Raw genomic sequence first — 24,748 nt, forward strand, 5'->3', positions numbered from 1 at the left:
AAGTAGTGCAGTCTTTTTATAAAAGGTAAGAGTAAAATTCTGTAAATAATAAAAAGTGAAGAAATTTAACTTTGGTCAACAGTCACCCCCATTAAGTAAACAAATGCAGTTACTGAGGTAGTACATACAATGAAATGTTATAAATGTCATTAAATGTTAATTAAGTACTGCAATCTTTTGTAATTGGATAAGTATTGCAATCTTTTTGTAAATAGTGTACATAATGCAAACATTAAATAACCATTCAAGCAAAAAGAATCTCTCACTCAAAATTTCAGAAAAAGAGTGGAAGGCAGCCATACATAGAATTCACTCGAGCTCCATATGAGCAAAGCATTCAATTATTCAACTTAAAATCTTTTATCGGGCACAACTATCTTGTTTTAATATTGTCCAAAAATGTTTCCAGGGCAAGATCCAACCTGCGAATGTTGCAACCGAGCTCCAGCTTCACTAGGCCATGTTTTTGGATTGTACCAAATTAACATCATTTTGGATAATTTTTTTTTAAATGCATACAAAGACAGCCTTGGTGTCACAATTCCTCCTAATCCACTAACAGCTGTGTTTGGTGTAGCGCCAGATGGGCTTAAGGTGGAGAAGGACAAACTGTAATTGCCTTTACTAATCAATTGGAAGAATCCTAGCCCACTTCTTTAAGTCAGTGGGTAACTGATGCTATATACGATTTGCAATTGGAAAATATTCTCACTTAAAGGATCTGTTTAAAACTTTTTTTTTTTAAAAACCTGGCAGGGTCTAATCAATAATATTTTAGAATAAGCATTTATATTGGGGAGAAGGAATTCTTTCCCTTTTTATGACTGTCTAAGTTTTCCTCTGGCTGTTGGCCTTCCTGTCCTTCTCATGTATTGAACAGAATTTAGTTTTGTTAAGTTTGACTTGATTGTGTGGAATGTTACATGCTTTTAATAAATTCAGTAAAAGATTACAAAAAAAAAACACAATACACAACCAGACCCATAACACATTTAAAGGCTTCGCATAAACGCAGAGCACATTACATTTTTGTGTAAATAAACTGCAATGTCTTTTTAACTTCTCAATTTTTGCAAGAAAGACTAGCATATTCATCTACTTTTCCGCGAGGCTGCTGCTTACTTCTGTTGATCTACAAATGAACCTTGGCATGCTAAATACACATTCTGAAACACAGCTGGAAGTATACAAGCACATAGAGGAGGAGTAGTGCTACGGTTTATGCTACAGAGTACTGAAAAGTTAATGTGCATTACATTACTTAGTAAACATGATGAAATAAAATTTTAGAATCATGTGTAATAAAATAAAGTATCATGCTACAGTAGCCACAGTGAATTGGAAGTGCATTAATGTAGGCTGTAGAATCGACACCATGAAAAATTAGCACTGAATTATTTTTTAAATGTTAAAATCAATACTTATTGACATTTTGATAATTTTGGCAACCCTCAGTGGTTAGATAGACAGATAGCGGTTTATACACATACAGTATATATGACCCTGCCAGCAATATCCATTCAAATACCAGGGGAGGAATCGGTATATAAAGAGGTTGTGCTAACTTCTGCAATTCCCTTGTGCATTCAAAACCCATCTTACAGTTACATAAGCACAATCACAATCAGCAACACATTTAATGTTTCCCCTGCATCTTAACCAATCATGCTACTCCAAACAGGCAACTGCTGTAACTGGTTACCAATAACCACCTTTCACTCAAAGCATCATCTTACTTGCTATCATATACATTAAACAAGACACACCATTTCTTCACATACATTTTCATTAATTTTAATTAAATAGCAGCATTGAAAATTAAAAAGGAATATTTCAGGAGAGACTGAGCATCAGGATGAGGGTGATGTCTCACATTACTTTAGCACTTACTGTATTAGTAACATATTAAGAATTTTGTCTCAAAATGGCAAAATACTGTAAAACCCTTTTTCAAACAATTTATGCAGGTTAAAACATTTAAAAATTAAAAATCAAATAAGGGGTGAGGACCTTAAAATCCCAGAAGATTTACAAGCCACACTGGATTTTCTTTTTTGAAACAATATCACATTATGAAAGAAGTCTGCATAAACACTACTTGATAGAATTTACACAAGAAAGTTCACTATGTAAAAACTAATAACCAGTTAGCATAGTTACGCACCACACATGCTTTACTGCTTCTCTCAGGATTCATTTCTCAAGAACAGAATGGTGTGAACTTGCTATCAGGACAGCGAACATCGTGCTCAAGTCATGAAGTTGTTTTGTACTGCTACTGTTGATAGCCTCATGAATTTACTGCCAGGGCTATGCATAGCACCTGCATTGTTCCTCACAGTCCTACAGTGATTGGCAGGATGTTTGGGTGATCTGGTGACGCAGCAGCTAGTGTTCATGCCAGGAAGTTTTCAATGAGTCATGTTGATCCCAGCACCACTAGCACTACTTCAGTGGTTTGGTTTAGGTGATTTCCAATTGCATTTGTTGATATGTATTTTTGTCTGCTCCTTTTTAGGTATTTATAAGTTTCTTCTGGTTTTAGATCTCCGATGACACATTGTTCATCAAGAATGACATTTGCAATAGATGTCCATTTTATGTTGATGAAGGTTGCTTTGTCAAGCATATCATGCCCAAATGTTCTCACTTGTCTCTGGTGTGAATTTTTGTGTGTTTCCGAAGACTGCGGTTGTTAGTGAATCGCTTACCGCATTCAGAACAGCAGTATGGCTTCTCCCCTCTGTGAGCTCGTGTGTGTAAATGAAAGTTTGAACTATCGGAAAATTGTTTATCACAGTAAGAACAGCTATATGGCTTCTCTCCACTGTGAATTCTTGTGTGCTTGTGAAGACTGCTGCTAGTGGAGAACTGTTTGCCACATTCGGCACAGCAATATGGCTTCTCACCAGTGTGCACTCTTCTGTGGTACTGAAGACTGCCACTGGTAGCAAATTGCTTACTACAGTCAGTGCAGCAATACGGTTTCTCTCCAGTGTGAACTCTTATGTGAATTTGAAGTTGGGTAGCTGTGGGGAATCGCTTGCCACAATCTGAACAGCAATAGGGCTTCTCTCCAGTGTGAATTCTTGTGTGGATTTTCAGGTGTGCATTTGTGGAGAACCCTTTGCCACATTCAGAACAACAATATGGTTTCTCTCCAGTGTGAACCCTTGAATGGACCAGAAGATTGCTGCTGGTGTAGAATTGCTTGCCACAGTGAGAACAGCAATACTGTTTCTCTCCACTGTGAATTCTTGTATGCTTGCAAAATTTGCTGCTAGTAGAAAAAGTTTTGCCACATTGAGAACAGCAATATGTCCTCTGTGTCATTGGACTCCACTTACATTTTCGTTTAGATTTACGTTTAAAATATTTTTCCCTCTCTTGGCAGTCCTTCAAAACCATTGAATCTGCATTGTCCACCTGTTCTCTATTCATTTTGTTTCTCCTTTTTAGTGTCACAACAGGCTGGGAACAGTACTGTAAAGTGTCCAGTATCAAAACCCCTGATCCAGATGTTATCTTCAAATTTTCAATCTCCTGAGGTTCGTACCGACAAATTGAAGATGAAGAGACATTGATGTTCTCTTCTACATCTGCAGAAATACATAAAATGTACAATTTTATAAGCTATTTACAAAAGGAAATTCTATACTGTGGGATATTCTTGCTTAACATGCCGTTTAGATCGTTCCCCAAACATGCCAAAGAAAAGGCGAAATTTGAAAACATTAAAACACAGACGCATTAATGTCACTCAAAAAAAAAAAAGCTATTTCACAAAAGTTTTCCACAAGCTATTGCCTGGTGTGGTCAGTATCCTCATGCACATGCATGTTCCAGAAGTCCTATGATATTTAGCAAAGGACAGGTTAAGGATGTGCATATGTGCAATCACATCACAAGAACTGAAAAAAAGTCATAGGTGTACATTTACTCATGCATGTCCTCAGGGCTAAATTTGCTCCACGGTTTAGGGTCACAGGGAAGCCAGTGGTCATCACAGGAGCGTAAGGAGTGTAAAGTGGAAGCAAGCGCCTGCTGCCAGTAACATTGTCAATGGGTGTAGAGAGGGGTGATGAAAGCAAGTAGCTTGCAATCAAATAATACCTGAGCAAAAGTTAGACATATATTTACTTTTAATCATATTAAAGTTTGGCAAGGATTTAAAAAAAAAAAAAAAACAAAGTGATAGTGCAGCGCAGGCATTCCTGACTCATGCCACCAGTCTGCATGGGTGTAAGGCAATGGATCTGGTTGTGAATGATACACCTGTTATTTACACGGCACAATCGCACAGTTAAGCAGAAGTATGTGCTATGTGCAATCCACCAACAGCAACTTATAAATGAAATCCGTTTACTTCTAATCTAGTTATTTACTCTAGGTAATTTAAAACAGTGTGATCTGGTGATGCAGCAGCTAGTGTTCATACCTTGAACGTTCAGAGGCTAAGGATGGGGATAGAAAAAGGAGATGGAAGTTATTTACTTTGCACAATACAGAGGACTAAATTTATGTTAATTGAGAAATAGTTTGGACAATTCCAGTATTCAAAGATCTTATTTACTGCTACCAGTAACAAAGTATACAGAGAGAAAGACACACACACACACAGAGAGGTTAAGCAGGTCTGTAGCATGCAATTAACTGGCATGCAAAGAGAAAATGTGCAAACCCTATGCAGATCCTAGCACCTTGAATCAGGAATGCTAGTTCTGTGCTACCACTCTTTGTTAAAACATCAGTAGTAAACTCACTATTCTTTAACCTAATTAAAATTAAATGCAAGTTGTTGCCCCTTAATTGCAAGCTATGTGCTTTCTTCATCTGTTCACCATGCACATGCTCAATGTTACCAGCAGGAGTAGGCTGCTTCTTGCCTTAAACTCCGTACTGCTCCATTAGTCACTGGCTCCCTGTGACTCTAAACTGTGTGGATTAAAATTTACCTCTTACCACATGCTGGATTAGATGTACAGCTATGACTTTTGCTCAGCTCTCGTCATTTAATTGAACTGTATGCAAATCTTTAACCTGTCCCTAAGCGAAAGCAGAAGTGGACAATTGCCGACGATGAAATGCACCTTGTTGTTGAACTCCTCCAGGCCCTCGAGAACCAGATTCAGTAACTCCTGACCAGACAGACACACTTGAAGGAAGTGAAGGCTCACCTGCTGAAATAATCCTCCTTGGCAGCAGAAATCATCACAACTCATTTCGATTCAGCAACTTCGACTCCATGCCATCCGCTAACTTTCAGAGTTTTACCCCTATATCCCTTCGAAACAACAACAACAACAAGGGGATTGGCCCGTTTCAGCTATGCAGGTGGGGGTTTAAGACTAGATCAGCTCCAATGGCTCAGGCAAGCATCACCATCCAAAAACGTTTCAACCCTCTTCGCACCCCACCATGCTGGCAGCCCAGGGTGATGTATTTATGGAGATTCTATTGTATTAAACCTCAATATTTCTTGCCCTAAACAGAAATCTTTTAAATTAAATTTGTTCACTAGAATAGATTCACTCGATCTATGCAGAATAATTTCTCAACTGAATCCCTCCACTTGCACCCTTGACCCAATACCAACAACCTTTTTCAAAGCAGTATCTGATGTGCTAATTGCTAGTGTGCTTGACATAGTAAGTTCTTTGTTAGATATGGGGGTCTTCCCAGACTGTCTTAAGTCTGCTGCTGTTAAACACCTGCTCAAGAAAAATAATCTTGACTCTTCTGTTTTTGACAATTTTAGACCTATTTCTAACCTAGGTAATATTCTAGGGAAGGCAGTCATTACACAGTTAAATAAATCACTTGAATAAACTTGCTATTTTGGAATGCCTGTCACCTTACACTCCAAATCGCAACCTTAGAAACGAGTGCCTGCTTAAAATTCCAAGAGCTAAAGTGAGGCAGCCTTCTGCTGATATACACCTAGAATCTTGAACAGTTTACCGGTAGAAATTCGCCAGGCTAATACGGTGGAGCACTTTATAAAACTGCTAAAAGTCCATTATTTTAACATGGCTTCCTCATAGCTTCATTTTAGTGTATCCTTGTTAAGCTATATGTGCACTGAATTATCATTTTCATCAAGGCTCTGCAATAGTATTAATCCCTATTATTCGTTGCTGTTCTGTTTACCACGTGATCAAGGCACCATGCAGTTCCTACATTGATGGATTGAAGGCAGTACCCCAGATGTCTACATGACTATCATCAAATTCTTTCACATGAAACCCAAAGGCCATAAGGACTGATTTAGATCATTTATGTTAGGTAGAATGCCCAGCGGGGGCTAAGCAGTCTCTTGGCCCTGAAACCCTTGAAGATTTAGTTTTTCTGTTTTCCTCTGGCTCATCTGGAGTTTTTCCCCCCTCCTCCCGACCATCACACCTTACTTTATTCCTTATTACTTAGTATTGCCTAATCCTATTTTTGTTTCATATGAACTTTTCTTTCTTCATTTTGTAAAGCATTTTGAGCTACACCATTTATATGAAAATGTGCCATATGAAAAAACAAATGTTGTACTAGCCACCACAGGACATCCTGAGGACATGCATGCACGATACCACCAATTATTGGAGGCAATATCTTTTGGGAAATAATGCAATAAATGTTTCTGAGTGGAGGGAATAAGCTTCCAAATTACAGTTAAAAGATAAAAATAAGGTGTTTGTTATAATTTACCTCCTCTTTACTTTGTTTCATTTGAAATTTATAATGAACACAGGTTCAGATGTGTGGTATATGGCGAATGATGTTGCATCACCACTAAAGTTCTTGACTTTACCGCCAAATTTTCCTCCAACATAATAACATGTACTTAGTGATAATTGTCAACGTGGAGGTGTATGTATGAGCAATGGATGGTATTCAGGACACACTCTTTCATGTAAGCTTGGTTTCTACAATACACCTGCTGCTACTATGATAGGTTCTACCTTATAACCCCATTCCTGAACAACAGTAACTGGGTTCAGCAATTGATTAAAGAATGCTGTTCAAATTACACTAATTATATAAGAAATATAAGCAAGCATAAAAACATTCACTGTTTTGAATGAGATTGAGGACAGTGAACTTTTTGAGAATTTTCAGGTCCCAAAGTCACCCTCCACTTGTGTAGACATTGCCATCTTTATGATGTATCCGGCTTAGACCTAATCCTGCCATTCTTTGAGAATATGATTCTATCCAATAGGAGGCAGAGGCACCCTGGGAATGTGCGCTTTTAGAATTGCTGCTCATAACTGAACCTATACAATTCCTTCCCGGAAACTATGATGGAGATGTTAAGGCAATAGAAATATGGTGCAAAAGAAAGGACATACAATGCCCCACCCCATAATTTTTAAGACAAAGACACATTTGTTCTTGATTTACCCCTCTGCTCCACAGTTTAAAATTATAAATCAAACAATTCAGATGTGATTAACGTGCACATTACAGACTTTAACTTAAGGTTATTTGCATACATTTTGGTCACACCATGTAAAAATTACAACACTTTCTCCACCTGGTATTTCAGGACACAATAATGTTTGAGACAACTGGCATCAAAGGTGTTTGATTATTTAGGTGTGTTTCATTAGTGCAGTAATAAGATACCTAGGCTTGGTTCTACCCTTTATAGTCTGTAGTTATTCTTCATGAAGGGCACTGTACTGTATTTAACTTACTTAAAAATGCAGCTTTCACTCCTACCATGCATTACAATATATGCATGTAGTGTATATACATACAATCAAACTCTAAGTCTTTGAACAATAAAATTGTCCAATAGTTTGTGAGTAGGGTCTCTGATAATTAAATACCCATTTTCAAAGATGCCTGAAGCATTTTCTTAGGCACAGGTTTCTTTCACCTCTACAAGGAGATTCCTAGGTCAATGAAGCTGTGATGGGCATTATATATGCTCATGGCACTCTTTGGACCTAAAATAGCCTTTTAACTATCTCACTTTCAGCAGGCAGACCACCCTGGTATTGCTCTCTCAGTACTCTCACAACTGTGTCAGAAGACTTTCAGGGTCAATGAGAACAGTAATTGGTCTCATTACCTACAGAAATGAGACAGCTTACTGAGCAGAGGTTCAACTTCTTACTAAATGGTATGACAATGGCAGTATGTCCCCCAGGGTTAAGAAAATAAACTAGAGGACTGTGGATTTCAGCAGGCTTGGAGGGTGTATTATTTTGAAAAAATAGTGTTCACAAAAAGCAGTTCAACCTATAAGGTTCATTTTATATTGGTGGACAAGTTAATACTGGAAATGCCTAAATTGCTAAGCTTGATCGAGATGTACGTCCTACAGTACTTGCCTATCTTAACATAACCAGCACAATACAAAGCAAAAATTCCTCAACACCTTCGATACCTTACAAGGGTCTATAGAAGCGGTTTGCACACAAGGAATCCCTACTGGGATTCGCAGACGTGTCAGTCTGTCTTCCAATTGCTTCTCCCGAAAGAGTTACACTCCAGAATAACCTAGAAAAAAACCAAAAGCTGCTCTTGCAAACTTTTTGGCTCTGAGCCAGCTGCCTTTGAAAGGGCTACACAGTCTAACAGAAGCCAAGAGCTTGAAAGGCTTCCCTTACTGGGTCACGGTGAGCCACACTCAAACCACTACCTCTGAAAGAACTTACCATCAATAAACACAGCTTTATATTACCACTCATCAGTTACTTGTAAGTGTTAGTAAACAATTAGACAACATCAGTGAATCAAAACCCAGACTTATTCTAAACATCTATATACTGTATCTCTATCTATATGTACAGGTAAAATTCCATTACAACGAACTGCCGGAGATCTAAAAAATATTTCGCTGTAATGAAAATTTCATTGTAATGAGATTCTCTATTTGTCACTATAGTGCTATTGGGTGGGAGGACTTCAAAACAAACATTATCTAAATGCAGAAGCATGTTGTGGGCAGCACAGTTATCAGAAGCCGAATCATCCTTTTCTTCATATCGTGAGGTTTCTCTACTCTTTTGGGATCCCCCACCCAACGGGAATGTCACACTGAAGTGCATTCCGAAGTATGATTGCCGCGTCTGTGTAAGATTGTTTGTCCGTTGCCGGGGCAGGGCAACTGCAGGCTCACAGTGGTGCAGTTAATCACCACAGTAGAGAATCCTATAAGATCAGGGTTGCACTATAAGTCACTGTCTTGCACCCCAAAACCCAAGGCTTAGTCTCTGTAATTTAGCAAAACCAGCTTTATTCAGCTTGAAACAGGAACAGCACGGTTATTTATTGTAGCTCTGCTATACACAGACACAGCAGTCAGGCAGGGTCGTGGCCAGGTCAGTGACCAAGTAATCCTGTGCCCTGCATTTACAATGTTTCTTGCATTACCCATCGAGTTTGCTTTGGCAGAGAGACGGAGCAGAGCTCTGAGCCTGCTGTTGCCTCGGCAACAGATAAATAGTCTTCCACATATGCGGTGATCGCACTTCGCGTGTTGTCCAATCTGGGGAAGTCCCAAGAGTTTAGAAACCTCACATTTTCTTGAATGAGTGCCGCATTAATAGTAATGTTTCTTGAACAAGCATCACTGAACCACATAAAAATGGCTTTTTAACGTCTTCAAATGCAGCAGTTCGCATACATTTGCAACCCAAGAGTTTTCTTCTTGTTTAACTCGGTTACAATGACCTAGTTTATTACTTTAAAGTCCACTATGGAAAGGAGTGTCATCAATTACAAAAGATGCTTGAAGATAACGCTTTCTCCCACCTCAGACAGTTTTTATGATTGTGCCATTACACTTTCAGACAGATGAATGTATGCAAGTTGACACATGTTAACACCTGCCATACTAGTCACAGGACTGATCACTTGCTCTGTTTGATCCATGTTGTACATTTATACCCAATACTGTATGTATCTCTGATATACTTGCAGATTTACTGTTTGCAGTTAGTGGAATCACTTTGCTTACCGAGTGTGCTTTACTTTGTCAATGCATCACTTACTGTTCGGTAACTACGTTTCATCCGTTTATGTATGAAGCAGAACAGCAACAGATTCTCTTTATTGTACTGAAGGATTTTACAATACTTGCACGCTAAATTAAATGCACATTGTTCTCAAGAAGAAAGGGAAGTCAGAAAAAGGCATAATAAAAAAAAAAAAAAAACATTTTCAAACAAATTCATGGATGCAAATACAGACATTAACTCAGGAAATCATGGAAAAGGCAGTATCAGTGGACTACCACAAAATGTCTAGTGATAGGTATATGCTTTATGGCAACATATTACTTGCATGACTTATCAGATCTGGATGGTTATAGGTTCCATCAAAACTAACAATCCACATATTTCACCAGTTAGTCACTTAAGAAATCAATTTAATGAATTTGTAATAATGCATTTTAAAATAACATGGACATGTACTAGAAATGCAGATACAAACAAGGAAAAGTAAATCAGCCTTGTTAAATGTCTGTACAGGAATGAGCTAAAGACAGAATTTAACAGCTGCGACAATTCAAGCAGACTTTGCCAGAGATTAGAGACATTAACTGACCACAGCGTAAAACTGAATCCAATCTCATCTGCATTCTCCCTCCCTGATATACAGTACTTATTACCTTCTGTGCTTGCTTTAATCATAACAACCAGCTGGCTATTAGATTGCCTGAAGCAACACATTCTTCCATTTCTACAAATTACATAATGAAGTAAGAAGACTTTTAAAGGAGTTACAGCTCTTTATGTATGAAAGGGAGGATTGCAAAATCTGTTGTGAACAAACCATAAACTGCTGACTTTCAGTTAGAGATTGGATTACATGTTTATGATTCTAACTAGAAGTAAAAAGTACATGTCGCAGTATGAATTGTTGGGTAGCCACCAAATGATATACATAGACTCCGGTTACGGTTACAATGGTCTTACCTCTGAAAATGAAGAAATTCTATGGGTTTGCTCTTAAATAAAAATTGACTCACAAATTGGGATCCATAAAACCTGAAATTAACGTGAAAACCTTCTTACATGTATGCACGCCTACAAACATTTCTTTGTAGGTGTGCACCAGTAGGCTTCTGGTCGCTCGTGCTTCCACCCCAACCCGTAATGGCCACCATTATCACAGCCTGCCTCGTAATATTTTTGATATACTGTGGCTCCTGCAAGAGTACCAAAATAATTGCTCTGACCTCCATCTGTGTTCATTCTATCAAGGATTTTAAGTATTGTGGCCTTGCTTTTAACATTCCTACCACAAAAGTGAGTGATGTGATATTGCCCAAGGGATATCTTAAGTGTTTAACAGCCTGCAGTGAGTGGATGAACTCTGCATTACAAGAGTGAAACAGCAGGCAAGAATGAGTCTGCAAGTGGGGTGCATTTTGTGAATAGTCCATTTTAACCTCCAAACAACAGATTATTCCACTAGTATCACTGAAATGCCCTTCATTTCCACTTAGACGACTGTAGCTAAGATCAATCTATCTTTGTACAATATATCACATTTTTGCATGAACAACTTCCTTTTGGTAGCTATTAAAATCTCACTTAGACCTCAGTCTTGGCATTTTAACTAGGTATATGCAGGTAAAAGGAACTTTATTTACAGTTTACTGAAATAAACATTTATGGCAGGACTAACTGTGTGTGGTCTTCAGGACAAAAAAAACAACCTCAAAACTCCCTAGCAGTTTTACTAAATTCAAAAACTTGCATAGGCATCAGCTAAGTGGGCCATAACAGGTCATATCTTGTCCAAGACGGACATGTAGCCGAGTGCAAGTGTGGCACACGTTGAGTAGGACAGGCTGGAAACTCTTGCAAACATATGAGATAGCTCGTTATATGAATGTACAACATGCATGTACCACAAAACTGAGTTTGTCTGCTTGGGATGAATGAGAAAAAAATGTAAAAATGCATGCATACACCATCAAGTGCAAATCACACTTGTACAAGCTTCTACATCTTCCATAGAATTCACACCAAATCCCATGGATGTGGTTGAGCGTGGGCAGAGTGGACTGCTTCATATATACACACACACACACATCTTTCAGAATGAGAACTGAAGTACATGCAAGTCCTGAAAAAAGTGCATGCATTTGTCATCTAGTGACTGTGGCTGAGTGTGAGCAAAGCAGAGAGCTCCACACACACACATATGTCTTTCATTTATATGTCTAATACATGACTTGTAAAACTTATACTTATGCTTGAAAATTTTTTATTTTTCAATAGAAAACTCCTAGACTAAAATAAAACACCCTGCACTCTAAAGCAAAGAGAAAACCCAAAGTTTTCTTCAAGTAAATCAGGTCAGCCCTAAGCCATAATTTATTTACTTTAGTACCTACCTTTTCCTTCGTGGCTCTGACATGATGCTTTCTCAGGCCTCTTTATGTCAGCCTCCAAAGACTCCAACTTCACATGGAGAGAATCATTCTGTTGAGGGCTCTGTCTACTACGTGTGACACCTAATCTATGGCCATCTCCATGCGCACAGAAATTCTGAGATGCACTTTCCGATTTAATATTTTCTTCCTTGATACAATTTATAATTTCACTTTTCTGCATGTCACTGCTATCAGATGTTGGTTCAGGGTATTCTTTCATGCTTTTTGTTGCAGATTCACAATCCTCCTTGATTTTAGATGCATCCCACTGATGTTGCAACCATTCCCACTCACACTTCTCTTCCTTAATGTCCACACTTTTCTCCATAGCATTTAATAAATGTAGATCCTGGTGTAGTGAAGAATTCTCCCGTTCTTCATTACTGTTCATCTCTTACAATCCCTATTTACAAAAATGTCCTATCCATTTTAGCTCCAGATCAGCTCGGTATCTCTCTCCATTGGAGTTAGTGATGGGCTGCATTGGCAGGGACCTGCAAAGGGAGGGAGGTGGTAAAGGTTATTCCTACACTGAAAAGAAGACAACATTGACTGTATTGAGTCAATTAGACTATATTATAATCTCCCCACAGTCTTGCATTTTTGGAAACAGCATCACCACAACAACCAACCCCCTTTAAAGGAGTAGAGAGCTTTCAAAAATGCACCAAACATTGGTTTACATATTTATGTCAGCTCTTTCAATGTTTCTTTTTAGCTCATTGCCTTATGCCCTTTAGATAATTTAATTGCCATTTTATGGACTTTCCCCATGGGGCAATTGTGCTACTTACAATATGAAGACAAGAACAGCATAAAACATTTCTAGGAGTGGCCTAACATGTGTACTACATAACTTAAACAAAACCTATCTGGACTTGCAGTCTATAAAAGTCATTAGGCTTTGTATTGCTTGCGTAGAAGATCTGAAGTCCTTAAGGACTCATTGTTGTCCACAATCAAATTCCATTTTATAATACTACTTTTACAGCTTCAAAATTTCAATTGTAAACTTGTTGTATGCTTTTTCTTCCTTTGTGTGAAACCACCACACACTCTACCTCCTACATACCGTATCAGCCTTACACTTCAATTTTGGGGAATTTACCAACTTTAATGAACATGTTCATAAAACTAAATTAACTCTTTCAGGGCTGATGTTGACTTTTGTCAAAATTCATGGTAGAGGACAGTAATGGGCTGTAAACTGTGACAAAACTCACCCTTATGTTTTAGTTTAACTATCTTTGGTTGAAAGAAAGCTATGTAGCTTTGTTGATTTGACCTTGATTTCCTGTGCATGCATGAGTAGTGAAAAGCAAACCGCCTGTAAAATGGCACCGACATCTAGTGAGAGACTAAAACAAATTTTGTAAAGCAAAATACTCCATAGACATTTTACCTATTATCACTGAATCAGACTCTGGCTTTTCGGACTCTGAGTTTGATGCAAGTGCTCTGGAGATGGATATCAAAAACGAAAGTGAGGGACCAGCATCGGCCTGTCGGTCCCTAGCTGATCGTGGTGCTGAACACTTTCGTGTAGCTGATACTCCTACAGCAGTGTTCGCCTAGGAGGACCACCACTTATGATGACAAGAGGTACAAACCATATTGCATGACACTGCGACTACCACCATCGCCCACCTGCTGTACGAAAACAAAGAGGTAGCCGGCCCGCCGTGCATTCCTGCTGGCCATCGAGCCACCCCTGCACAGCCACTGCTGCTAGAGATGCAAAACAGGTGCCAACAGCAACAACAGCACGCAGCAACAGATGTTTTATGTTGATTTATGTGTGAAACCAGTGCATTGCGTGTTTTTCAGAAAACTGAGTTTTTGGAAAAAATATTCTGCCCTCAAAGAGTTAAGTGTCACATGTAAAATGTAACTCAGCTATTAGGGGTGTATTGTAATTTATTTTAACACAGAAAGTGAAAACAAAGTACTCCACACAATCCACCTCAATTAACCAAGGAACAATTTTTCCCACTCCTAGAAATCTTTTTTGTGCTAAACTATTTCAGCACCCTTTTCACCACACCCTTATGATGTAGGATATTAAAATAATTTTAAATTATTGAGCTAAATAACATTGTACACTCTTCAATAACTAAATTTATTCCTGATGAAACCAGTAGAGTCATTTAGCTCAATTAATAATGTGGAAACTCCACAGCTAAAGTCATTTTTCAACACAACATTATTAGAAGAACAAGAGCTCTAAGTCTTCTATAACTCTGCCATTACTTAAATTCAGAATTTATTAAGGCAAGGGGCCTAGACTTCCATAACAGCATGGCATTTCCTAGCTGCACTCATTATCCATTTGTGTAGCGATTTTTGAAATACACATATAGTATTACTAAATTTCCTGCATCCTACAAAAGTTTTCAGAACCTTCTAATTATCAACTTTCAAACAATGCTTAATTTATCTTCTTTATTTTCATTGTAAGCTAAAAAGGTTCAGTTGTAGCGTGGTAATAAGCTCAGAAATGTATACATTGACAGCATTTCTTTCTTTTTTGGGCATTATGTTTCTCTTACCTACTTTCTTTGATTTGATTTATGAATAAAAGGACCAAAAGAACTGCTTAGGGTTGATTGCTGAATTGCTAGCAATGATATGCCTTACAACCAATGACCTGAAATTTCTTATTAAATTCTTTATGGAATCTATCCTAAAGTGCATATCTTAAAATTTAATTTGCAGGCTGTGGCTACTCAACTATCAGGTGATAGGTCTAGACCAGTATGGAGCAGATAACATGCCGGTAATCGGCACCAATCAAACCATAGGTAAAGTGAGAGACAGGAAAGAGATGCCACAGTAGTGGTAGCTGATGTTAAAATGAAGAAGGTTGATTTTATTCACCAAAACACTTCAGTTATAAAATGACATTTCATGGTTGAAATTGTTTTTTGCCAAAAATGCAGTTCAGTTCAAAACACATACTCAAGTGGGTTTGCACAAAAGCACTGCCTCTCTCTCATAAATAATGAAAAAAGATAAATGTTCCTATGTACGATGGCCCTTACCTGGATAAACCACAAAAAATGTTAAGAAAGTCCCTCCACCAAAAAATAAAATAAAATAATAATCAGGAGCCTAGCCTGGGTCATAGGAGTAGATCTACAACTCTTACCTTGCAGCCGAACACTGAGCAACTGCACTGCTCTTCAGCTGGCTAGACCTTCAACAACAAAATACATTCAACTCTGCCTTTCCTTTTATCTTAAATTTGCAAATACTGAACTCCCACTAGGAATCTTAACAAGGGGATATTGATAGGTTTTTTTTTGGGGGGTATGGGTCTGTGTTTTTAATTTTCCATATATATACACAAAATGAATTTTTAATTAACTACTTTTAATGTAAAAACAGTAGTGTGATTTAATATGAAACACAAAAGGGACTTTCAATACTTTACACTTACAAAAAGTATACAGGTACATTTGAATCCACAGTAGATCAAAAGTGGAAGGAACCCACTGGTTACGCATAATTTATGGTCAAAAATAGAAAAGTAACTCCGCTACCGCTTTTAGGTCCAGTATGTTCCTGTAATTATTTTTTAAGGAAGGATGATTACAGACTCCATAACAAAAGCTTTCTGTTGTTGATTAATATTCTGTTAACACTAAAATTAAATGTTAGATAGGTGAATTTTATTATTAATTGTCAACATTCATCCTTCTTCCTCAATGGGCATTCTGAACTACAGTGATCCCTCTTTGATCGCAGGGGTTGCGTTCCAGAACCCCCCCCATGCGAAAGGTGAAAATCCGCAAAGTAAAAACCATACGTCTATATTGTTATTTTTATATTGTCACGCTTGGGTCACAGATTTGCACAGAAACACAGGAGGTTGTAGAGACAAGGACTTTAAAACACTGCAAACAAGCATTTGTCTCATTTTCAAAAGTTTAAACTGTGCTCCATGACAAGACTGAGATGACAGTTCCGTCTCACAATTAAAAGAATGCAAACATATCTTCCTCTTCAAAGGAGTGCGCGTCAGGAGCAGAGAATGTCAGAGACAGAGAGAGAAAAGCGAACAATCAAAAATCAATAGGTGCTTTTAAGTATGGGAAGCACCGCCCAACAAAGCAGCCGCATGAAAGGGAGCAATGTGAAGGTAGTCTTTCAGCCTTTTTTAGAGGAGTGTCTATATCCTCTAGGCCAGTTTGCAAACAGCCCCTCTGCTCACACCCCCTCCGTCAGGAACAGAGAATGTCAGAGAGAGAGAGAGAGACAGAGAAAAGCAAACAATCAAAAATCGACAGGTGCCGTTTGGGCTTTTAAGTATGCGAAGCATATCGTATATCATTGAGGAGTTTTACTTAATACGTGCTCTGACTGGGTAGCTTCTCAGTCATCCTCCAATAGCATCCCTTGCAGGAAATCAACTGGGCAAACCAACTGAGGAAGCATGTACCATAAATTAAAAGACCCATTGTCCGGAGAAATCCTCGAACCAGTGAAAAATCCATAAAATATATTTAGATATGCTTACATATAAAATCCGCGAAAGTCGAAGCACGATATAGCGAGGGATCACTGTAGTCCGTCAATTTCTAAAACATCTGAAAATTAAGATGCAGCAAACAAGTTTGCCAGAACTAAAAATACTGTTAACACTAGCACAATGGACTGAGAGGGGCTGAAAGAAGTAATTTGCAGTCTACTTGTGCCAGGGCAATGTTAACAGGCAACCTGTTACAACACACTCTTCTGCAAAAATCCGTCAGTCTTGGCATGTCATTCAGGGGCAGTCTCCATCCTGAAATGGGACGACTCAAAAAGGTGGGACCTAGACAGAGTTTTGACCTCAGACCACAAGGGCAAGAATTAGCGCCGTTGACGGACACAGAATAGGAAAAGGAGGTCAGGTGGGAGAGACAGGAACACTAGGAGACAGAAATGGAACTAAAATGTAGCCAAGCATAATATGGAGACTCTGGTTCTGCTGCTGTGTAACTAACAGTGCATCAAAAGACCCTCTACCAAGCACCCCTTCTTTGTTTCTGGTCTGGTGTTTCCTCATATATCATCTGACAACAACTCAAATACCAGTTAAGTAAGCTGATACAAGACTACTTTCATTTGACTAAAGAACATCTATCTATATATATATCTATATATATATCTATATCTATCTATATTATCTATATCTATATCTATATCTATCTATATCTATATCTATATCTATATCTATATCTATATCTATATCTATATCTATCTATATATCTATCTATATCTATATATATATATCTATATCTCTATCTATCTATATCTATATCTATATCTATATATATCTATATATATCTATATATATCTATCTATATATATATTTCACTAAGGCAAGACAACCATGGAAAGCATGCCGGAAGGGGTCACGCCCACCAACTCCAAGACCATTGGATACGACGACAACTCGCAGACCCACGCCCACCAACTCAGACGTGACAACACAGAAAAAATGCTGTCATTTATATTCGTCTGTCGTAGAGGCCACATGCAGTGCAGGTCAGGTTAATGTCATGTGCATGTCATGTACCTCCGAGCTACGTTGACTGTTCATAGAGGCATGTTTCTCGCGGAGGTGATTCGCCATAGGAAGCGTGTGAAACAGTTTGCGAGGGGTATCCCATGGCATCCTTAAAACAATCCTTTACAACTGAGGTTAAAGCACAATGAAGTAAGCAGTCTTTAAAAACCGAGGTTTCGGTTACGACGCACGACCGCGTGCACCATAAACTGTTTTACACACTACATACAGCTATTCGCAACCGCGACAAACATGCGTCTTCTTAGGTGCTCCTGCAGGAACACGGAAGACGTTTTCCTGCCCACCAACACTCCTTTTTCACCGGCCAGTGTCTACCCTCGCTCTCTAGGCATTCACACTGCCTGCCCATTTGCCCGGACGCAAAAACTCACCAATCACCCAGTTAGTCCCTTTCGTCTGTTGTAAGAGTCCACATGCATGTCTGAGCCACATGGCGTTTGTTATGCCGCGGGTTCACTATTGTGTTGTATTTTCCTCTCTCCAGAGTTCCATCTTTTCATTCACTTACTGTTGTATTCTCACACCAACCCGTTTTAGACAACCGTGTCTTTCCAGAAGTGTTTAGCATTCAATAAATAATTATGCATGACATTGAGCGTGTGTCTCCCCAGCGCAGAGAGTCGTGGGTACGCCGTTGAACCCCATTCGGGCTGTAAGCCGTGGAATTCCCATTAAGTGCGACTCATACACTCCCACTGGTTGCGTCCCAATGGCGCGAGGACGGTCCCCCAGTTTTCAGTCACGGCCGATTGTGTGTTGGTTCGTTCCGTGCACTGTTACAATGTTGCTCTTCTTGCTTATTTATTACATTACCGATTTTTCAAATGTTAATTTTCTCCCTATGCTTAAAAATCATTAAAAAAAAACGGCCTGATTATGTGGCGTATGGTACGCCGCGGGTTGGCTAGTTCAGTTATATTTTAACTAAACTACACAAGGCAATTTAAACAATTTTCAAAACCAGAATGTACATTTTTTTTTTTTTTAATAATGTCAACCTTGCCAGGAGTGCAGCCCCCAGTGTGAAAATCTCTGATGTTGAGGACACTACTAAATATATTTACTGAATTTAGAATACTTAAATGCATAATTCCCAATTAGTACATTCAACTAACACAGAGCTTAAAGTAAAGGGAACTATATATCTCAGAAATAAAGAATACTAAACATTTGAATTCAAAATTCTACAAACCAATTAAAACAAAGGCTCAATTACAAATTAAACACACAACCAGATATGTTATACATAGGCATTACTCCCAAACTGGAGAGATTAGCTTTCAAAGTTGACAAAAAAAGCATCTCTGTAAATATATTTACAAAATATTGAATACTTCAATGCATAATCCTCAAAAATGTGCACTCAATTAATGCAGAACTTGCAATAACTATTTTCTATCATACACCTACTGACAACACGTTGAAATAACTGTGACTCATCTCATTGTATAAAGGAAGCTATAAATTTAATCAGATTTGTACACTGCAAATGAAAATAAATGCTATGTTATAAATTAAAACTGTGTCCATTATGTTGAATATGAGCACTAATCCAACATTGGGCATGGCAAGGTATTAAAAATGCATTAGTTACATATGACTTGCTTCTCAAACTCAAATTTAAATCCTCCATCCCTCCATGTTTCAATGCACCTGGTGACTCACAAATAAAGGCATGATAAAAAGTGGCATTTCCTAGTAAAGAAGACTAAAAATACCAGGGCTGTGGAGTTGGAGTCAGCAAAAATGTACCGATTCTGACGAAAAAAAAATACAGTACGTTCAAATGTCCAATTTCACAAACAATAGTAATAATTATGTACTTCTCTGATGCAAGAATAAAGCCCAGTGCATAGTTGTGTTACTACTTGTGTGAAGTTCACCTGAGCCATTATAGAACCTGACATTCACATATTGTAATCTGGATTATGGTACACTACAAAAAGTGTTTTCATTTTATTTCAGATATAATGTGTTTAAAAACTTCATTTGAGTGTACACACGTGTAATGATGTAGGTGGAGGTGTGTGCCATGGCCTGATGTGTGTTCAGGGGTTCTTGTCTTTTGTTTAAACTAATCAATACGGCAGAGAGTAAGCTTCCTAGCCAGTAGTTCTGTGGTTAAATGGCGTGTACGTTGCCTTCCTCCAATCAACATGGAAAATACATTAGCATATTAAATACAGAGGAGTCGGAGTCAGAAGTACCAGAAACTAAGGAGTTGGATCCAGAGGATTTATCGACCGACTCCACAGCCCTGCTTACAACATCATTTAAAGCATATTCCGTGTTGTGACCAAGGAAAGAGCCAGACAGACATTTCTTACAAAGATTGTAATTTGCAATATAAGATTTGAGTGGTGTGAGATTACTGTATGTCTAAAAAGAAAACATACACTTGAAATTGTCCTGTAATTCTTAAGAATAAATAACAATCTAGTAAAGTCTGCTCAGAAAGAATCAGAGATGGGTTCATTTAATAAAGATCTATGAATTATGTCCAGTATCCTACAAGTAGCTTTTTTAAAGAAAATAGAACAGTGGAAACTTAATGAATTTAGATCAATTGTCTAAAACAGTAAAGAAACCAAAATCTCTTTAGGAATACATGTTCAGAGTTGATGGCTTGTGCTAAACCCTTTTGGTTGGCTTTTGCTCTGTACATGACCCACTACTTTTTGATGGAGCTCCCTTGTGAGACCCGCTCTCCGAGTCAGGTGGGTGTTGAGTGCAGGGTTTCAAGGACTGTCTTCATGCCATATTAAAACGTATCTGCAACATACTGTTTTATTAGATTGTGTTTTGTAATTGCGTTTTCATCAAAAAATATAAATGGCATACTTTTCAAAAGGGTTGTAGCCCTTGATGACCTCAGTTCACATAAATTTGGGTAAACCTCACTCTAGTAGACACTACGATATATCACACATACATATAGAATAACCACTTTACACCTTCTCAAGCCTACTCAGTGTTTAATGTATGCGAAACAGTATGGATTAAGACACTGTGAGAGCTTTATATAGACAACGTATTTACATCTTATGAACAATGATGGTCCAAATTTATCTATCTCCACTTTTTTTCCCCCCCAATATGCAATTCAGAGTTTTTTTTTTTTTTAATTAAATATACATAACTTCCCACATCTCACACCCTTAGAAATTCCAGAGGCCATAGTAGTTACTCTTGATGAAGACTCAGACAGCATTTCAACAAAATGTAAAAATGTCACAAAGTCCTCCCTTCAAAAGATCCTAGAAAACAGTGGGAAATGGACCTTCAAATTTGAATCTTCGAAAAGGAGTGAATACACTCAAAGCAAAGAATTCCATAATTCAAGCAAATGCCTTTCAATGATCATATTCACCTTGTTTAAAATTGTCCAAGATGTGGTGATGCTGGGCAGGATCGCCCTTGCAAACCCAGCATCACATGTTTTGGGATGGCACTAAATTAGCATCATTTTGGACCAAAGTTTGTAAAAGCTTCTCAGACAGCCTCAGTGTTACAATAACTTCCAGTTTATTAATGGTGATATGTGGTGTACTGCTGGATGGCATTAATGTGCATTGGGATAAGCTGACTGTACAGTAGTAGCATATACCACACTAATTACATGCAGAGTAATCTTGCTCATCTGGAAGAATCCCAACATTTTTTTTTTTTTTTTTAAACTCAGCAACTAAGCAATGATCTACATTACCTTAAATTAGAATTTTTTTCTCTCTTAGAGGATATGACCAAACCTTTTTCAAAGCATGGCAAGAATATATTAATATTTTAGAATAAGCACACTGGGCCCGTGACCAACTCATATTGGCTAATAATTGTTCTATTTTAAAAATTTTCTTGCTCACATCTTTCTCTCTTGCTTCTACTTGGAAGGGTGTTGAATCTTTTTTTTTTTCTCCCCTTTTTCTTTTTTTTTTCCTCTGCATTAACTTTAAGGTAAATGGTTGCATCCACTATGTCAATATTTGACTGACTGAGTAGCATACCATTACAATGTTCCGGTATTTCAAAAGTTAAATATGTAATTAAAAAAAAAAGTATACAAACAACTACAGCTGTGTGAAAACAACAATCCACTTTATTTTAATATTTTGATTTTCTGGATCAGGAATTAACAGTCCCATTCTCCCCAAGCCTTAAAATTAGAGAAATCAAACATTAGGTGACAAACTCTGTGCATCATATTGTTGTTATATTTAACAACAAAACAGTGTTTGTGTGGGATTTATCATCATGTAATTCCACTTGACACAGCTGTATTTTGTAAGGTTTTTATTAGTCACTTTCACTGTACTGATTAATGTTGGCCATTTGTCTTAATATCACTGCTTTAGTTCATTCTTGTTTGATTAATGCACAATTTTTTTAGTCTGGCAATTAGAAAAAAAAAAATCTTGATTTGTTTTCCTGACATTAATTTGTATATTTACCAGTGTGCTTAATGCCAGTGTCCTGATGAATAAGCCTTCAGTTCTTTGGAATGATCTCAGCTCGTTGCATTTAGCAAAGTAGCACAGTTTATTTTGCTGACAAAACTGTTACTTGCATTTGCCCTCAGTAAAGCAAGCGAACACAAGAGAAAAGAGCTACGAATATGTATAAATATAACAACACATGTTTTACAACAGCAGCACATCATCAATGACTCACTTCAGGAATGAATAAAAAATATATATTAGTCAGCAATCCATCAGCACTATCTTGGAAATTATAGGATGCGGTAGGAGACCACTAGCTCACAGATAACAATTACAAGTTCAGTTCTCAAATTCAGCCAGAATTCAAACATGTAAGTCTATATGCGCATTTCAGTTCTGCAAGTTTAACACAGAACTTAATGTAAAATTTTAAAGGTGGGAAAACAAAAACCATTTTGATAGTCAAAATTTAAACCGTTTACCTGAACAGGCGACTGTAACTACTCTTGGGTTTTCATTTGATTAGAATAACCAGTGTTGGACCTACCACAATAACAGGATCAGAACTCTGTAGCATGCCAAACTGCCTCCTTATACTGCTATGATCTCTGTAGAGAAATCAGCATCTTCCCTTTACATCAAAATAGCAAAATCCATATTGCTTGTATTATTGTTACATATTTGTCTCACTCACTTTAACCAAGGCTTACAACATTTGAGATCAAATTAGTTAAATCTTTTCATGTGCAGCATTGGGGGTGAAATACTTTGGTAATGCAGACGATGCTTTTTAAATAGCGTGGACACTTTTTCAAAGTCATAGATCGTAAATAAAAACAGAGTTCATAAAAAAAAATAGTGGTGAGACTAATGTTATACACAAATTTGTGAATCTAAAAAACAAGGCATTATTACTATTATTCAATGACCTGTCCCAAATCTGTGCTTGGTGTGTGTGTGCGCATGCCCTGCAGTGGGCTGGTACCATACCCGGGGTTTGTTACCATACCCTGCCTTGCGCCCTGTGTTGGCTCCAGCAGAACCCCGTGACCCTGTGTTAGGATATAGTGGGTTGAACAATGACTGGCTGACTGTCCTTTCAGAATTCTTAATACGTATTTATGTTCTACTTCAAATGCAATACAGTTCTACACCACTGTATCACAGCAGCGATTGTTAAACCACACGTACTTGACGCTTTTCATTGTACATTCCAAAGACTAGTAAATAAAACGTCATCTTTATTTTGAACCGTAAACAAATGAAATGTTTTGCCAAAAATCTAACATTACATTAACACAAATGTTATGATATTGGGACACGAGTTTATTTTTCCTTGCTATCAGATTTATTTTATTGCATGAAGAAAAACGGTGCTATATTCTGCATACTATCTTCAGCTTGTATCAGTAGCAAATAAAGTGTAAAGATATACGCGTGGAGCTCTAATTCCAAATCCCATTTATCGCCTATATGACTTGGACTAAACCGCCATTAAATTCTTGAAAATCAACCGTGGACAAGGCACCGAATGTTAAATTGAAACGCCCACAAATAAAAGCACGGCTTTTATTGGGGGGAATATAAAAAAAAAACACAAACCAAAGTGGCCAACATGCAGCAGAACAGCTCTGGTATGAAACGCGACTCTCCAAGACTGGGCTCACTTGATCTCCTTTTTAAAAACACATGACGCAGACGTGTTTGCACAAAATGACTAGTAGGACATCAAAATCAAAATAGTCAACTATTTAAAACAAGCTTCGCAGGTCTAACCGAGGTAAATACGTACTGGAAAACGGTCTTTTATGAATGGCGCAGAACGAGTCTTTATGTCTTTAAGTACAAATAATATCAAGCGGTGTCACAATGCCCCAGCTACGGACATCAGACACATTCCTCAGGGTCGCTACAACACACAAAACAGAGTTTAGGTGAAGCCGTAGGGTGTCACTCGGCGACCAAAACCTGTGTCTCTGACGACAGTGAAATCAGCCGCTCTGTTACATCATTATTTTCTTCTCGCTTTTGGCTACTTTAAAAATACACACCTTTTGTTACTCGGGGTCACGGTTTTAAATCCTCACGCACTGCAAAATCTTCACCCACTCAATTTGAAGCGCGAGCCAAACAGGCACGTGGCGTCATCCCACTTCCGTTTCCGTCGTTCGGATTGAAGTTACCATCTTCTTTGTGTTCTTTCTTGTTTAATGGCGGTTGACAAGCCAACTTAAGGTGCATTACCGCCACCAGCTGGACTGGAATATGGCGCAGGATGGGGCGGAGGGGACTATCACTAGAAATACCTAAATAATCTATAGACTTCTATAACCTATAGTTTTTAAA

General features: G+C 38.0%; 1 protein-coding gene across 1 annotated transcript; it reads right to left on the reverse strand.

Annotated features, from left to right (window-relative positions):
* Positions 1-1,042: 1,042 nt before the first annotated feature.
* LOC120533202 (oocyte zinc finger protein XlCOF8.4-like) lies at positions 1,043-24,585 on the reverse strand. Its single transcript, XM_039759959.1, has 3 exons — positions 24,454-24,585; positions 12,356-12,888; positions 1,043-3,599 (listed from the first exon to the last, which is right to left on the reverse strand). The coding sequence occupies exons 2-3, from the start codon at positions 12,783-12,785 to the stop codon at positions 2,647-2,649; spliced, it is 1,383 nt and encodes a 460-aa protein (XP_039615893.1). The 5' UTR covers positions 12,786-12,888; positions 24,454-24,585; the 3' UTR covers positions 1,043-2,646.
* Positions 24,586-24,748: the final 163 nt, after the last annotated feature.

Source organism: Polypterus senegalus, chromosome 8 (assembly GCF_016835505.1).
Source record: "Polypterus senegalus isolate Bchr_013 chromosome 8, ASM1683550v1, whole genome shotgun sequence".
Lineage (NCBI taxonomy): Eukaryota > Metazoa > Chordata > Cladistia > Polypteriformes > Polypteridae > Polypterus > Polypterus senegalus.

Excerpts from the sequence above, each read along its gene's own strand:
- LOC120533202 (XM_039759959.1), bottom strand. The coding sequence starts at position 12,785 with ATGAACAGTAATGAAGAACGGGAGAATTCTTCACTACACCAGGATCTA. Across the intron at positions 3,600-12,355 it reads TCAGAGCCACGAAGGAAAAG|ATGTAGAAGAGAACATCAAT; the intron begins GTAGGTACTAAA and ends GTATTTCTGCAG.